At 35.5% G+C, this 16,776-nt stretch overlaps 1 protein-coding gene across 2 annotated transcripts; it reads left to right on the plus strand.

The window, feature by feature from the left end:
• The first annotated feature begins 845 nt into the window (after positions 1 to 845).
• On the plus strand, positions 846 to 11,214 carry LOC110610979 (importin-4). Of its 2 annotated transcripts, none has more exons than XM_021751063.2 (21): positions 846 to 1,227; positions 1,742 to 1,874; positions 2,756 to 2,892; positions 2,995 to 3,040; positions 3,803 to 4,015; positions 4,291 to 4,794; positions 4,924 to 5,058; positions 5,411 to 5,626; positions 5,704 to 5,793; positions 5,877 to 6,121; positions 6,231 to 6,319; positions 7,178 to 7,218; positions 7,641 to 7,671; positions 7,781 to 7,903; positions 7,999 to 8,216; positions 8,315 to 8,410; positions 8,509 to 8,621; positions 8,846 to 9,005; positions 9,095 to 9,199; positions 10,338 to 10,635; positions 10,962 to 11,214. In XM_021751063.2, the coding sequence occupies exons 1-20, from the start codon at positions 953 to 955 to the stop codon at positions 10,536 to 10,538; spliced, it is 3,171 nt and encodes a 1,056-aa protein (XP_021606755.1). In that variant the 5' UTR covers positions 846 to 952; the 3' UTR covers positions 10,539 to 10,635; positions 10,962 to 11,214. The 2 variants fall into 2 exon arrangements, with proteins under 2 accessions (XP_021606755.1, XP_021606756.1); XM_021751064.2 differs by having other exon boundaries at positions 847 to 1,227; positions 8,870 to 9,005.
• The last annotated feature ends 5,562 nt before the right edge of the window (positions 11,215 to 16,776 follow it).

A 16,776-nucleotide genomic window follows, 5' to 3' on the forward strand; every position in this document is an offset into this window, starting at 1 on the left:
TTAACATAGATTACTGTGCATGTATTGTATAATTTATAAATTTTTTTTCACCTCAATCAATAATTTTAAAGATTTAATCAAAGGATTTAACTAATTTTGGAAGTTATGGTGGAGGCTTAATTAGATAATTGACCAATTATATTTATTTTGCAAATGAAATTAGAAACTCTAAAGTTTGTTAATATAAATACTCAAACAAACTTAAATGATATCTAAATTTATTAAAAGCTATATTTTAGCTTCATTGATTGAAAATATAATAATTTAGTTTTCAAAATTTAATTTTATTAAAATAAAATCGCTTAATTCAAATTAAACACAAGTTCCCGCTTTAATTTTTCATTTGGAATAACAAATCATGGCTAAATAAATTATTCAAAATTAATTTATCAAACATAAAAATTAAATTTTAATTTATTAAGATTCTATTTGTGTCGCCTAAAAAAATACATTTCTAATTTTTAAACACTTAAAAATTTTAATTAATAAAAAATATTTTTCTCATAAAACAATTAAGTTATTTTTTAAAAAATAAATTATTTTTTTTAAAAAATTATTTCCTGCACTTTTTAAGAGTCTTATTAAAGCCTTTATACATAAATTTATTAATATATTTTATTTTTAAATTAAAATTAAATAATAAAAAATAAATTATTTTATTAAAAAATATTTTCCGTTAATAATATTTTTTAAAAAATATTTTTTAAATATAAATTTTCCTCTAAAAACACCTAAAATTTATCACATTTATTGGGTCCTAGAACATTGGGTACCCGGAATTTACTGTAAAAAAAAGAGTAAAAATAATAATATAAAACGCAAGCAAAGATGTGCTGTCGGAGGCTATAAAACTGTAGACTTGAAAAATAAGTGAAGGCAAAGCAAAAACCCTTCCATAGCGGCTGCGTTTCAGAGCCTGAGCCGTCACAGACTTCCAAAATCTCAACGAAGAATGGCTCAATCTCTGGAATTGTTGCTTATTCAATTCTTGATGCCTGACAACGACGCTCGGAGGCAGGCTGAGGAGCAGATTAAGAGGTTGGCCAAGGATCCCCAGGTGGTTCCCGCCCTTGTCCAGCACCTCCGCACCGCCAAGACCCCCAACGTACGCCAGCTAGCGGCTGTTCTTCTCCGTAAGAAGATCACCGGCCACTGGGCCAAGCTCTCCCCTCAACTCAAGCAGGTTGTCAAGAACTCCCTCATTGAGAGCATCACTCTGGAGCACAGGTTCTTCGTTTGTTCTTTGATTGAACTATCACTGGTTTACATTTTTTTTCTAGGTTTATTACAATTTTCTTGTTTAATCAATTATATTTTTATTGAATTTGTTCAGTTCGTAGCATCCAATTGTTTCCTTATACTGTTGTGAATTTGATAAGTCCAGAAGCTCAAAGGTTATTCGAGGATCACCAACAAGAATTCCATTACAAATGTCAAGTTGGTTACGAAGTAACTAATTTAAAGATTATAGCGCTTAACTATCTTAAGCATCATTCTTTGCAATTGTCATCGTACAACATTAAGAATTTAATGCTTTTGTAGGGTGTTTTTTACCCTTATGGATACTTGTGGTTGTCTATGTAACTGATAGTAATTAAAAGTACTATTACACTCAATGGAGTGCAAATGATTGGTGCCTTTCGACTGGGCTCCAAGGGCCTTTGGTGCTCAGTTGTGAGTATCACCTTTAACACAGTGTTGCAATTACAACCTTTTTCTAACTAACGCAATGTTGTTGCAGTCCACCAGTGAGGCGAGCAAGTGCAAACGTTGTGAGTATCATTGCAAAATATGCTGTTCCAGCAGGAGAGTGGCCGGATTTACTTCCTTTTCTGTTCCAATGTAGTCAAAGTGCACAAGAAGACCATAGAGAAGTAAGTTTATAACACTTAAAGGCTTTCTTGTTCTATATGTTCTCTTGTGTTGTGGTGGATCCACTATTATCTTTTTCCCAAAGTGGCCTAATCTAACATTCTAGCATATAAAGCCATTCCTTGTAAATGGGTGTTATGATTATAATCTTGACTGAGTGTACATATTCCTGGCAATATTGTTCTGACTATATGTGTGAACTGAGTTATGATTCTGTCACATAAGAGCTTAGGAGCTATGTGAATGGGATCATGATTGGGGCAAGTCCTTTGCAGCTTATTGAAAGCATTGATGACTGAATTTTTTTTCCACACCTATCTGAAATTTCTATTGGAAAAGAGAATTTAAAAGAATTCTTTTTTTTTTTGTTTTCAGTTTGTTAATAACATACTCTTTTATGATTTAATTAATTAAGGTGGTCAAAATTTCATGATTTATAGTTTAAGTCTGGGCATTGAACTGCAAATTTGATGCTGTAAGCCAGAGTCTCAATCAGTACTTTCATATATTTATGGCGTGATTCTCAGAGGTTGGGGGAGTCTCCTAACATGGTTAAGTTTTATTTTTATCTTCTGCTTTATGTCATTGCTCTCTTGTTGCATGTAACTTTTGCATTATCTAGACTATGACTTTGAGTACTCCTTTAAAGGAGTACAATTTTTGTTTTTCTTTGTCTCACATTTATATTTTCATTTTTTTAGAAAAATCTTTGCCAACTCCTGACTAGCTTTCTTACAGTATGTGCTATAGTCAGTAATTGATTAGTTGTCAAATTCTTTTATCTTCCGTGATTTATCCATACTAATACTTAATCATGTGAGCACTTGTTTATCACATTTAAAAGAACCAGTTTAGTTATGTTTTTTTTTTCTTTGGATACAAGGTGGCATTGATCCTTTTTAGCTCTTTAACTGAAACAATCGGAAGTGCATTTCAACCTCATTTCACAGATTTGCAAGCTCTTTTACTCAAGTGCCTGCAAGATGAGACTAGCAACCGTGTTAGAGTCGCTGCTCTTAAGTACTAACCAGACCGTTCTTTTCTAGACTTTCTATTGCTTCTGTTTTCATTGTGAAAATATATTGGCTGGTTTCTAACTGGAATTTTGTTGTCTTTTAACAGGGCAGTAGGTTCTTTTCTAGAATTTACAAATGATGGGGCTGAAGTGGTAAGTTTACTTCCTTAAAAAACCATGGGACCTTGGGGGGGGGGGGGGATTTTGTCCTTGGGCTTGGTATTCCAACTTTGGATATCTCCTTTATTCTTAAATATGAAAATGAGGGAGGTCCTTCACTCCTTGGACATTTACTTTGACATCAGAATCTTATAAAACAGTCTAGTCAACCATATGACTAGTGCTGTCCAGCATCCCTAGTCGCTTCTAGACGAAATTGGGATTCCATCTGGGCACATTCTTTAACCTTCAGCATACTCTAGAGCTCCCTTGAGCTCCGATGCTAACTCATCAACTGTGATTGGCTTTCTTACCTTTTTATGATATATGGTATTCCTTTCATCCATGATGATAGCCAAAAGAAGTGCTCAATGCTGATCATTGTTATGTTAGGAGAGAAACCATAGTATTGGAAATTGATGTGTTAGACTTAGACTTCTAAATTATTGGGTAATGCATGTGTTTCTTGATTTCATGAAGGCTCTTTATCACTCAAAAGCCATACCATAAAATGTTTTAGTTTTAAAAAAATGAGAACAAAAAGTAAAAAGTTATATTAAAGTCATGCATCAGGTGTTGCCGTAGCTGAATTTCTATCATGAAAACTGAATTGTTTGGCGGAATTACTCGTAAATTTTTTTTTTCCATGGCTTGGCTGTTACGGAATAGAAAATCTAGATGTTCACTTGCTGGTTGAATATTCTTATGAAAATTCGGCAGGGTTTTTGGGATTGATTTTGATAAATATCTATCCAGGTAAAGTTTCGGCAGTTCATTCCAAGCATTTTGAATGTAGCAAGACAATGCCTTGCCTCCGGTGAGGAAGATGTTGCAGTAATTGCTTTTGAAATTTTTGATGAGCTTATAGAATCTCCGGCTCCACTTCTTGGAGACTCGGTTAAATCCATTGTGCAGTTCTCCCTTGAAGTTTGCTCAAGTCAAAATTTGGAATCCAATACACGTCATCAGGTATTAGCATCATAAAATTTCGTTGTATTTTCTTTCACTTGCTGGCATAGGTACTTGAAACACAGCTGCATATAATTTTTATATTTTATACTTTTTTGTGGGGGGGAGAAACAGCTGTGTATGAGTTAATTGTTTTTTCACATATTGAATTTCTTCTTCTATGCTCTGTGTATGAGTTAATTGTTTTTTCACATATTGAATTTCTTCTTCTATGCTCTGCTTAGTTTTTTTGGATGCATCTTTTGCTTACTTTCTATAGTTGGTCTAAACATTAGGCTATTCAAATAATTTCATGGCTGGCCAAGTACAAATCCACTTCCCTGAAAAAGTATAAGTTGGTCATCCCCATTCTGCAAGTGATGTGCCCCTTGCTTACAGAATCAAACGATGCTGATGAAGATGATGATCTTGCTCCAGATCGAGCTGCTGCAGAAGTTATTGACACTATGGCTTTGAACCTTTCAAAACATGTCTTTCCCCCTGTTTTTGAGTTTGCTTCATTTAATAGTCAGAATGCAAATCCCAAGTATCGGGAAGCTTCAGTTACAGCTCTAGGTGTTATTTCAGAGGGTTGTTTGGACTTGATGAAGGATAAGATAGAACCTGTTCTTCATATTGTGTTAGGGGCACTGAGGGATCCAGAACAAATGGTTAGAGGAGCCGCGTCATTTGCTTTGGGCCAATTTGCTGAGCATTTACAGCCTGAAATTGTGTCACACTATGAAAGTGTTCTTCCCTGCATTTTAAATGCCCTTGAAGACATATCTGATGAAGTAAAGGTAAGCATTCAAAGAACATCTAATGTGGTATAAATTATCACTTGTTTTGTAATTATTTTGTACGAACTAAGGTCTTTCTTCAATTATTTTTTTATTTTCATTTGATCGTTTTCCTTCACTTGTATATAGGAGAAGTCGTACTATGCTTTAGCAGCATACTGTGAGAACATGGGTGAAGAAATTCTTCCTTTCCTTGATCCTTTGATGGTGAAGCTACTTGGGGCTCTTCAAAATAGCCCCCGTAATCTGCAGGAAACATGCATGGTATGAAAGATACTGTATATGTATCCTAAAAGTGTACAACTTTAATCTGACATTTAGTACCTGTTTAGTTGAGTGGTAGCTAGCTTTTGGTTTTTGGAATCTCATGTTACCCAAGATTTGGGTGGTTTATAAAATAGTATTTGGAGCAACTTTTTAGGGGTCGGTGGTGCAAAAGTCTTTAACTATGGCATTGAAAGCTGGGATTTCTAGCTGTTAGCTTTTGTCATTGGCTACTAGCCACAAACATTGACTCTAACTGCTGGAGTCAACCATTGAATCAATCAGACCCCTAATTGACAGCGTATCATTTTTTATACTGCTGTAATTTGTATTCATTTTAATGTTTTTGCAGTCTGCAATTGGTTCAGTTGCCTCAGCTGCAGAGCAAGCTTTCATACCATATGCTGAAAGGGTTCTGGAGTTGATGAAGTCTTTCATGGTACTCACAAATGATGAGGATCTTCTATCACGAGCAAGGGCCACTGAGCTTGTTGGAATAGTTGCTATGTCTGTTGGAAGAACAAGGATGGAAACAATATTACCCCCTTTTATGGAAGCTGCAATTTCTGTAATTACATTGGCACTTCCCCTGCAGAATCATAACATATCCTTTAATTAATTGACCAGTGTCTTTATTTGTTTCAGGGTTTCAGCTTGGAGTTCAGTGAGCTTCGGGAGTATACTCATGGATTCTTTAGCAATGTAGCTGAAATTTTGGATGAGAGCTTTGCACAGGTTTGTTTGACTTTGATGGAACAAAACTTTATTCAATTCTTTTGTTAAGACATATTCATGTAAAACTTCATTTTTGTTCACAGTATCTTCCTCATGTTGTACCCTTGGCATTCTTGTCCTGCAATCTTGATGATGGCTCGGCTGTGGATATTGATGAATCTGATGATGAAAATATTAATGGCTTTGGTGGAGTTTCATCTGATGATGAAGCCCATGATGAGCCAAGAGTAAGAAATATCAGTATAAGAACAGGAGTATTGGATGAAAAGGCAGCTGCAACTCAAGCACTTGGCTTATTTGCACTGCACACGAAGAGTTTTTATGCACCGTATCCTATTATTATTGTATTTATTTTACTATTATTTCCCTTATCAGCACTAAAAAAATCAAATTAAAATAATATAGATTTTTTTCTCTAGTTCCTTAACTATTTCAAGCTATTTTGAGGAGTCATTAAAGATTTTGGTAAGACATTCAGGATATTTTCATGAAGATGTTCGGCTTCAGGCAATCATTGCTCTAAAATGTGAGTAAAAATTCACATATGTAATAACAGCCTTCGATAAGTTATTGTGTTTTTACTTGGTGATTTTGAGTTTGACGGCTATTTCTTTTTATTAATTCTTTTGATTTTTATCTTAGATGGTAGATAACCAAGTGGAAACACTGGCATTTCGACGCTTTATTGGAAACATCTAAATCTCTACTTTTAAGATCAACTATTAGTATGCTATTTTAAATTTTGGCATATCTCTTGTTTGCTTTTCATCGGTTTCTTTATAATCAGAACTTCCCCTACTACTCACTTTTTCAGAAGCCTTCACTTGCAAAAAAAAAGAGAAAAAAAAGAAGGAAAAAAAAAGAAGAAAGAGAGAGAGAGAGAGAGAGAGAGAGAGAGAAGAAGAAGAAGAAAAAGAAAATAAAGTGGATATAGAGTACTGTTGAGAAATAGATAATTTTATTTTTTCAATATATTTTGGCTGGAAGCTGCACTCTGAAATACTGCCTACATAATCTGGGTATTTCATCAGGAATGCTTTGTATGGTTGTTATAAGAGTAAAAACAGAGTAGGTTTTGGACAACCGGCCACATGGGTAAATGAGAAGAGAAAATGATAATGTAAATGGTGAAATTTTTTATGGGAAGTGATATCATACTTTTATGTGGCAATGGAAATACAGAGTAGTTTGGGAATTTGGATGTGGAAACTGTAGCTTTTATTCTAATTTTATTCATGGACTTCTTGTATTTTAAGCATTCAAGTATCTGTCACTTGTAGGAAAATATGGAACAGATCAAAGTCCTTAACTGCTCCTTAGAATATATTCTGTCTTCTCATACTCATGCTAATTCTGTTGTTTGATTGATTCATTGTCATTGCAGACATTTTGACAGCAGCATATGCAATCTTCCAAAGTCATAATGTAAGTATGCAAGCTCTTGATATGCTGTCTTTTTTATTTTTTCTGGATAAACACTACTTGGCCTTCTAGAGCCAGCTCCCCGCTTCTGCACCTCCTTTCTCTTTGTCCTGCTTGCACTGGTGACTTCTGAATGTTTATATGATGTCTTCTATGTTCCATGATATCTGGCTGTGTCAGTTTTGGTCTTACTTTGTATACAGTTTTACCTTATTTATCTTGATTATTGAAATTAGTGTTACCGTATTTCCTGCCATGCTCCCTTGTGTGGTCGATGTTGTAAACAATTTTTTTGAGAATGAAATGAAAAACACCAATGAGGTTGCTAGATTTCTGCTTGTTTTTTTCAACTTTTTTTTTTGGAAGAGTCAGATGGCTGTTGCAAGATAATGTTTCTTTTTTTTTTAAATTTTTTGTTTCTTCAGGATGGACCAGCAAAGGCACGAGAAGTTCTTGGTAGGAACACATCCTGATTGTAATATATCTGAATTATTTGTAATTACCTGGCATGGCCTGGCCTTGTTTTCATCATTAAGTTCCAATTGATCATTTATAAAATTGACAGATAATGTGATGCGTATTTATATCAAGACTATGACTGATGATGATGACAAAGAAGTTGTTGCTCAAGCTTGCATGAGTGTAGCAGACATTTTTAAAGATTATGGTTTCGTAGCTGTTGAACCTTGTAAGTGCTGCTGTAGTGGGCTTCATTCTACTTTTGAAATTAGGAACTTTTGCACATTACTGCTGCATCTGGATTCTAATTTGGTCCTATTTCAGATATGTCTCAGCTTATTGATGCAACCTTGGTATTGCTTAGAGAAGAATCAGCTTGTCAGCAATCAGATAATGATAGTGACGATGATGATGCTGATACTGAACATGATGAAGTCCTTATGGATGCAGTCTCTGACCTTCTTCCTGCATTTGCAAAATCTATGGGTGCACATTTTGCTCCGATCTTTGTCAACCTATTTGAACCTCTGATGAAATTTGCAGTGAGTTAGCAGTTTATATTTATGGCATATCTATTCTTTGTCCATGCCTTGACTTTCTTGTTATGTAATTTTACTATTTTGATTAATGGGAACTGCAGAAATCTTCACGTCCTCCACAAGATCGGACTATGGTGGTTGCTTGCCTTGCTGAAGTTGCTCAAAATATGGGTCCTCCAATAGCCAGCTATGTTGATGTAATAAATCAGAATATGAACTCATGTATTTTAAAACTTTGGATCCCAATCAGTTCTCAAGTTCTGTCTAATTTCTGAAGCCCCTTCTAATATTTCAGAGGATAATGCCCTTGGTACTGAAAGAACTAGCATCATCAGAGGCCACCAATAGAAGGAATGCTGCATTTTGTGTTGGGGAGTTGTGCAAAAATGGAGGCGAATCAACTTTGAAGTATCCTTTGTATACATACCAGCCTCCATCCGTATCTTGTTAATGTTATATTGTTATTTCTTTCTCCCTCATCAAGGCTTCTGAATTGTCTTTGCTAATCATTCGCTCAGCTGCTAAGGCTGGTGGGAAGCTAGAGTGCATTTATGCAATGATATATGTTAAAAAATTTAAGGTGTTTGGAATTATTTTGACACTGAATTTGATCTTCTTTAAACTATACATGGAGTTTTTCCTTGCATCAATACCAGATATTATGGTGATATTTTACGTGGACTTTACCCATTATTTGGGGAATCTGAACTGGATGATGCTGTCAGGGATAACGCAGCTGGTGCAGTGGCAAGGATGATAATGGTGCATCCCCAGTCCATCCCATTGAATCAGGTTAATCTTCTTTTTTCTCTTATTCCAGATGGATGACAGCTAATGTTATCACAATGATCATCTGTGTATCTCTGGTTCAATTTTCCCAGGTTCTTCCTGCTTTCTTAAAAGTTCTTCCATTAAAAGAAGATCATGAAGAGTCGATGGCTGTATACAGTTGCGTCTCTACTCTTGTTTTGTCATCTAATCCACAGGTATTTGTCTAGTTCCTACTCTCAAGCTAATCATGTTTGTATGTAGTGTTGTCCATATCAAGCGTAAACTGCAATAATCCTCTTTAGATTTGTGTTTGTTGGAGTAATATCTTCAGTATATTTACTAATTACTTTTTGCTTTGATTTGTATTTCCATTTTAGTTGAAGCTATTTCCTTCACTTTTATTTCTTGGAAACTTCCCCCCTTCTATGAGCATGTGATTATTTTTTTTGCAACCACTCTTAACAGGCACCCTGTAACATATTCATGAGTTTTATTCATCAAAATAATCCTGCTTTTGTTGATTTTTCAAATTCTAAGTGGACTTTAAAATTTAGCAACAGCTATGGGTGTATTTGATTGCTAGAATCATTTTTATTATTCAGCATTTAGAATCTTCTAGTATTGTTATATAGATATGAACCCATACAAATTACATGTTAATACAATTTTTATGTATTTATTTATTTGAGATAATTTACAAAATTCCTTCAAAATATTCTTGATGTAATTATATATTAGTGTACTATTGATAATCAAAATGTTAAAATTTATTACAAAAAGAGTATTTTTTAAAGTTAATGTAAAAAAATAATAAAAGAGAATAAAATTTTTTATCAAAAAACAGAATTGTGCATTTCTGGAGATAGAAGGGCCCTTTGAAATTATGCTCACACAAATGGTATTATTCAACAAGCCAAATCAAGCAATGACGTAAATATTCTAAAAGAAAGTATTGGACGTATTGTAATAATTTAATTAGTTTACTTACCTTTCTTTTCTTTCTTTTTTTTTTGTCAAAAGTAGTTTACTTACCTTTCATGTCCCCAATTGCTTGGCCAAATAGGAATCCATTTCCTTAGAGCATTGATCAAATGGGAAGTTCCATTTTAGCAACCAAAGATTAACCCAATTCTTTTACACCCATCGACCTACTAATGATTTAAAACTCTCAAACAAACCGAGTCTATGTAAACATCATTTTAAAGAGAGTTGAAAAATTAGACGATGCAAAAAGAAATTGGGAGGTAATAGCTTATTCTGCATTCAGATGCATAAACATATAAATATGAGAATTCCTGCTTTTATAGTTTAATATTATTTAGTTTATTATGTTTCCTTTTTAATGCAATGCAGATCCTTGCACTTGTCCCTGAATTGGTTAATCTTTTTGCTCAAGTTGCGGTGTCTCCAGTCGAAACCCCAGAAGTTAAGGCGCAAGTAGGAAGAGCATTTTCTCATCTGATTTCACTGTATGGCCATCAAATGCAGCCTCTATTGAGCAACCTTTCACCAGCACATGCAAATGCTCTAGCTGCATTTGCCCCCAAATGTTGATGCATGATTATATCAGTTGGCCTATTTGTCGTGTTGTTTTTTCTGTGAAGCTTGTTTATCAAGGAATTTTTTCGTAAGCTCATTAGCTCATCACCAGGTATGTGAGAAGAACTTCAAGGGGATAATTCACGATTCTAATGTCTGGAAAACACGTGTGTGATACATTAATTGTGGATTTCTGAGGTGGCAATCAATAAATGCATCTCCAAAATTTAGCATTGCGTAAAGCATCCAGCCTGATGATGGCAAATTGAATTCTGTTAAAAGTTGGCAAAATTTTAAAACCTCAAGTCCTATTCAGGCATTGTTTTGGTTTTGCATTTGCATTTATGGGTGCTGATCTTTTTTTCATCTTTTTTTTTTCTTTTTCTGTATCTGCTTCATTAGCACAAGCTAATACAAGTTTGCTTATTCTTATGACAGGTTTGGATTGCGATTGCTTTCTCCATGTTTCATGCAAATCATTGCTTCCTCTACTCTATACCTTGTGGTATTCAATTTTTCAACGTTACTCTTTCCCTATTTCATTTATTGTAGCCATGAGTGTTCAATTTTTTGGTTTTTTGAGGTTGAGTTATATCAGTGTTTTGAGTGTTCCAAAGCTATATGAATTCATGCCTTGTCCTCAATTTTGAAGCAGGAAAGTAGTTTATATAAATATACGGATTTCATTTAATTTATTGTAGAGCAGTGAGTTTTTTGTCTATAAAGCACAATTAACATACAAAATTAAAGTTTTGTTTGCTGGGTCTTGGTTGTTATGATATATTTAATAAAGGGAGTAAATAGTTGTATGACAGATTTTATTTCCCTTTATTGATTTTAGATAGATAAGAGTTGTCTTTAATATTGACAAGATGAGAGTGAGCTAGGGCTTTGCACATGGCTGGTGGTGAATGCATGTAATTAGTGTCCAATTTTGTGGGGAGTAAATCCACGCAGAGCATCATATTTAAATGCTATTGAAAATAAATAAATAAATATTATTTTATGTTTAGAATATAATAAAGGGTTAATCGTTAAAAAAATCATATATTTTACGGATTTTTATAATTTAATTTTATATTTTTTAATTTTTTTAATTTTACTTTATGCCTTAAAAATAATCAATTTAAGACTATATTTTTAACTTTTTAAAAATTTTATCTGATAGTTAATTTAATTCTATATTTTTAAAACTTTTGTTAATTACACTGAATTGATAAAACAGCCATTAATCTATTAATAAAAACGTCAGTGTTTTAAAAAAAAGATAGAAATTCCAAAGTCATTGTCATGTTATCATATCAAAGTGAAATATTTATGTGGATGATATTTATGTTTATGAAATAATTATTAAAATTAATAAAAATTTAATTGGTAATCTTATAGAAAAAGAAGTCAAATTTATCTCTAAATTAAAAGTGTAAAAATTTATATTTTAGTCTAAATTTGTTCATAACATATTATTAAAAGATTAAATAAATTAAATAAAATTAAATAGGTCAATAGAAAAAATAAGTAATGGTTTTATTTGGCCTCTTAATAATAATTTAAGGGTAAATTTAGATTGAAATTTAATATTTTAAAATTATTATATAATTTGATATTAAATTTCAATTTTTAGCTAATTTTATAGTGTGGCATGATTACATAATATTTTTTTAATTACATAATAGAAAATTAGTGATTTTTTAACGGATTAATATAATTAGTAAAAATTTTAAAAATATAAGATTAAATTAGTTAATTTTAAAGTATAGGACGAAATTGCAAAGAATTATAAAATATTAAATTTTTTTAATAATTATTTTTTATTTTTTATTATATTGTAATGATGTGGCAATACATAAAAATATATTTTTGATAGTTGATTAATGAAAATTTTAATAAAAATTTTAATAGTTAGATGTAATTTTCAAAAAATTAAAAATATAGATTTAAATTAATTATTTTTAAAGTAGAGTAGAATAAAAAAATTATAAAATATAATATTTTTCTGACAATTAATCATATAATAAATTTAATTTTGACTATTTCTTTATATATCCAAATAAGTGCTCTCAATAAGGAATGGAAAGGGAATCTAAAAATCCTCTAATCATCTTATAAATGAAGGGTTATGTTTGAAACACTGCTAACTGATAAATAATTAAGGGAAAATTACTATAGAATCTTTAGATTTTAGTGAAATTAATTAGTTACTTATAATTTTTAGAGCTAATTAACATATTAATCATTATTTTGAATTACAATTATTTGTTCCTTTTGAATTACAATAATTAAGGGAAAATTCTATTAAAACTTTCAGTCAGAAGAGAGAATAATTTCAAATTTTAAAAATAACCTTCTCCTTCCAAATCTTCACTTGTTTATCCTCATCTAATGAAACCCATCAATCCAAAACCTGTTGACCGTCCATTTCTATTGGATTCTTCTCTTTGATTTCAGATTTGTAACCGGTAGTCTTAATTAATGGGTCATAACTAACTTTTTGCCCTTCTCCAATTCGCCAGGAAAGGAAATATGGTATCAGAAATAAAATGTGGTACCACCATATGCAGGGTTTCATTGACTAGAGATGCAGCAGTCCAAGCCATGAGAAATGTGACTAAGGAAGCTGCATATGCGATCTTGTGTGAAAGGCTAACTCCGATTGTTAAACCACCACAAGTGAAGAAGTTGGCTTGAATCACAACATCTTTGAATGATGATTCTATGGAATTGAGATCAACAGAAATAAACTTTTCAAGCAAAAGATTTTCTGAATTTTGAAATATATTGTGACATAGGGCAATTACCTAGAGCTTCAAAGAATTCAACACCATGATCATTGTAATGGATGAAGGAATGATTTTTCAGCTTAAAGACATATCTGAGAAGAAATTGAAGGGTAAGAGAGATGAGAGATGAGAGTACAGTTGGATGGCGGAATAGATAGGGTTTCTTCAAGAATATATATATATAGCCGGTTTGATTCGATTGGTTTGATTTTTTATTTTAATTACTCACTTTGTAATATCCGGCTAGACTTCGGCAACAGAATTCCCACTTTCTGGCGGAATCTCGGATGTCGGAACCCTCTAGAAGGGTAAAATATGGTTTTCTAAAGTGTTTTCATGTGTTTTCATAGTTTTAATAAAGGAAGGAATTGGGTTTTGAAAGAAAATACCAAGGAAAAAGCCAGGTTCGGCCGCTGAATATTGGCCTCTTGCGGAGGCACCTTTGGCCCCCGAAGGTGGTCTGGCCAGCAACCTATAAAAGGCCCTTTGTCCGAAAATGGGCGAGTTTTCTCTCTCTATTTTCGGGCATAGGTGAGATTTCGCCCTTTCATGGTCGATTTGTTGTTTTCCTTCAATCCCTTCAAGTTTTGATGAGTTTTTATTTTGTTTTGAAGATTTTTAAGCTAAGATCAAGTTTTGAAGATTTTGGAGACCCCCGGAGCTCGATTTCTCCCAATCTCCAAATTTGGATCACCCTCCTCTCGATCTTCAAGAGGTAAGTGCCGATCCATACCTTTTATGATGTTTTAAGTAAGTTTTAAGAAGGGGTTAAGGGTTTTGATGCATGTTTAGGTTAGGGGTAAAATATTAGTGTTTATGATAAATGTAGGCTTAATGTGATGTTTGTTGGGGTATAGGTTAGTTTTATGTTCCTATATGCTTGGAAATGTGTTTATGCATGTTTTAGTATAGTTTTGATGCATGTTGGGTTGTTGTGGGTGGCTGAATGTGGGATGGCAGAATCAGGTTCTGCCACTCAGAAGGATCTAGGTTCGGCCGCCGAAGCAGGGTTCGGCTGCCGAACCTGCCAGGGAAGGCAGTTTAGGCCGTCTAAACTCGCCCCCGAAAGTTTGGACTTTCGGCTCTGGAGGAGAGTTTCGGCCGCCGAACCTGCCCCCGAAAGTGGGTGACTTTCGGCTCTGGAAGGACTTTCGGCTGCCGAACCCTGCCCCCGAAAGTGCCTAACTTTCGGCTCTGGAGGGACCTTCGGCCGCCGAACCTGCCGCCGAAAGTCCCCTGTTCAGCCTTCCTTTGCATGTATTCTATGAATGTTTTATGATGTTTTAGGGGGTTTTTGGGGAGTTGTTTAGAATATGTTTGGTCCCTCATTTGAGTCCACCTGTGTAGGATCGGACTTGAGGAACCGAGGTGATCAGCAATGAGATAGCTGCTTCAGAGTTAGTTCAGAGTCAGCCAGAGGTGAGTGGAACACAACTCTTTTTATTGCAAGCAAATAAACTTTTAAGCATGATCATGCATCATAAATGTCATGTATGAAATAGGTTGTTTTGCATTAGAATTCACGAATATGATGCATTGCATAATATGATGTTGATGTGGATGGATGTTGGATGACCCATTGGCCCTTGGTATGATATAATATGATATGGTATGGAAGTCCAAGGTGGTATGTCAGCTGATGAAAGGGGAACAGTTCAGGGTGGTATGTCAGCTGATGAAAGGGGATTAGAGGAGGATGAGCAGAGAAGAGATGGTAGCTTGGGCATGAGCATGTCGAAAGAGGGCATGGGAGAATCTCAAGGAGGCGCTCAGGCCTCAGGGTTTGGTTATCCACTCCAGTATCAACCCTTTCCTCAGGGCTCAGGGTATCCGATGGGGGGTACATCGGATTACTCCAGCTTTAACCCATATCCCTCCTAAATGCCTTACCCTCCTTTTTACCCACCATATCCCCAGTACCCCATGTATCCACCCTCACCCTTCTACCCAAATACAGCAAACCCTAACCCAAGGAATGCTGCACCTCCTCCTCCACCAGCAGAACCAGTGGCCCCTGAAATCTAAACACCTAAACCTAGCTCATCTGTGGGGAGCAAGGTAAAGATGACAGATTACCTGAAGCTAGATGCTCCCAAGTTCAAGACAAGTGATGATCCATTTGAGTATCTCAAAACGGTAAAGATGATTACAGATGAGTTGGGGGCAAATGATAGTAGAGCCATTCAGATGGCGGGGTTCACGCTGAAATGCAAGAAAGTAAGAGAATGGTTCAAGAACTATGTGGACCCGAGGTTAGAGAGCCTATCCTGGGAGGAGTTTGCAAATGAGTTTGCAAGATGGGCGTTTCTAGACAGTTTCAGAGAGCTGAAAGTTGTTGAGTTTGAGCAGCTAAGGTAGACAGAAGAGATGAGTGTAGATGAGTATACAGACAAGTTTCTGGAGTTGCTGCAATATGTGGGCCAAGCATATGACACAGATCAGAAGAAAGGTAGGAGGTATACCATGAGGCTCCATCCTAGGTATTCCTCCCTAATTTTAGCAGCAGAGAGAGAGGACTTCCACACCATAGTGGATGCAGCACGGAAGATGGAGGCTAGTGCCATTATTCAGGGATCAGTTAAGCAGACAGTGGCACAGTCTTCGGGTTCCAAGACCCCAGGCGGGGTAAAGTTAGATCCCTCTTCTCTGAGTGCAGCAGCTTCAGGCAGTAAAAAGTGGGGTAAAGCCAAGCCCAAGAAGAATAAGTTCTGGAACATGTTAAAGTCTGGTCTGGGTTTAGGTGGTGGCCCGAGCTCAGGTTCAGATGATTCTGAATGCACGAGGTGTGGGAAGCCGCACAAGGGGGTCTGTCGGTTGGGTTCTACAGCCTGCTTCAGGTGTGGGCAGGAGGGACACATAGCTCGGGAGTGTCTTAGGGCACCTTTTATGGCACCATCCCAGCAGACGGCTTCTGGTAGTGTGGCTCAGCCAGTAGCTCTAGCCGTGACACAGGGCAGTGGCAGAGGCAGAGGGAGAGGGGCGGCCTCTTCTTCAGCAGGTTCCTGAGGTGTAGGTCCATGAGCTTCAGCTCGGATCTTCATTATGACACAGCAGGAGGCAAACACATCCAACACCGTAGTGTCAGGTAATCTCATCATTGGTTGTTCAGATGTGTATGCTTTAATGGATCCTGGTGCATCTCATTCTTTTGTTGCTCCGAGAGCCGTAGAGAGGTTGGGTCTGATAGTCTCTAGGTTAGAGTGTCCCCTCTGGGTCAGTGGACCCAAGTGTGACCCATCAGTGGCAGAGTCAGTCTGCCGATTCAATCCAGTTTTTGTTGAGGGTAGATGCCTTCCAGCCGACCTTGTGGTTCTAGACTTGACGGATTTTGATGTCATTCTAGGGATGGATTGGCTATCTACTCATGGTGCTACCTTGGATTGCAGAGACAAGGTAGTCAGGTTCAGAGATCAGGATGGGTCAAAGGTTGTCTTCAGGGGAGACAGGAGGGGCATGCCTAGAGGCCTGATATCAGC

This window comes from Manihot esculenta, chromosome 3, assembly GCF_001659605.2.
Source record: "Manihot esculenta cultivar AM560-2 chromosome 3, M.esculenta_v8, whole genome shotgun sequence".
NCBI lineage: Eukaryota > Viridiplantae > Streptophyta > Magnoliopsida > Malpighiales > Euphorbiaceae > Manihot > Manihot esculenta.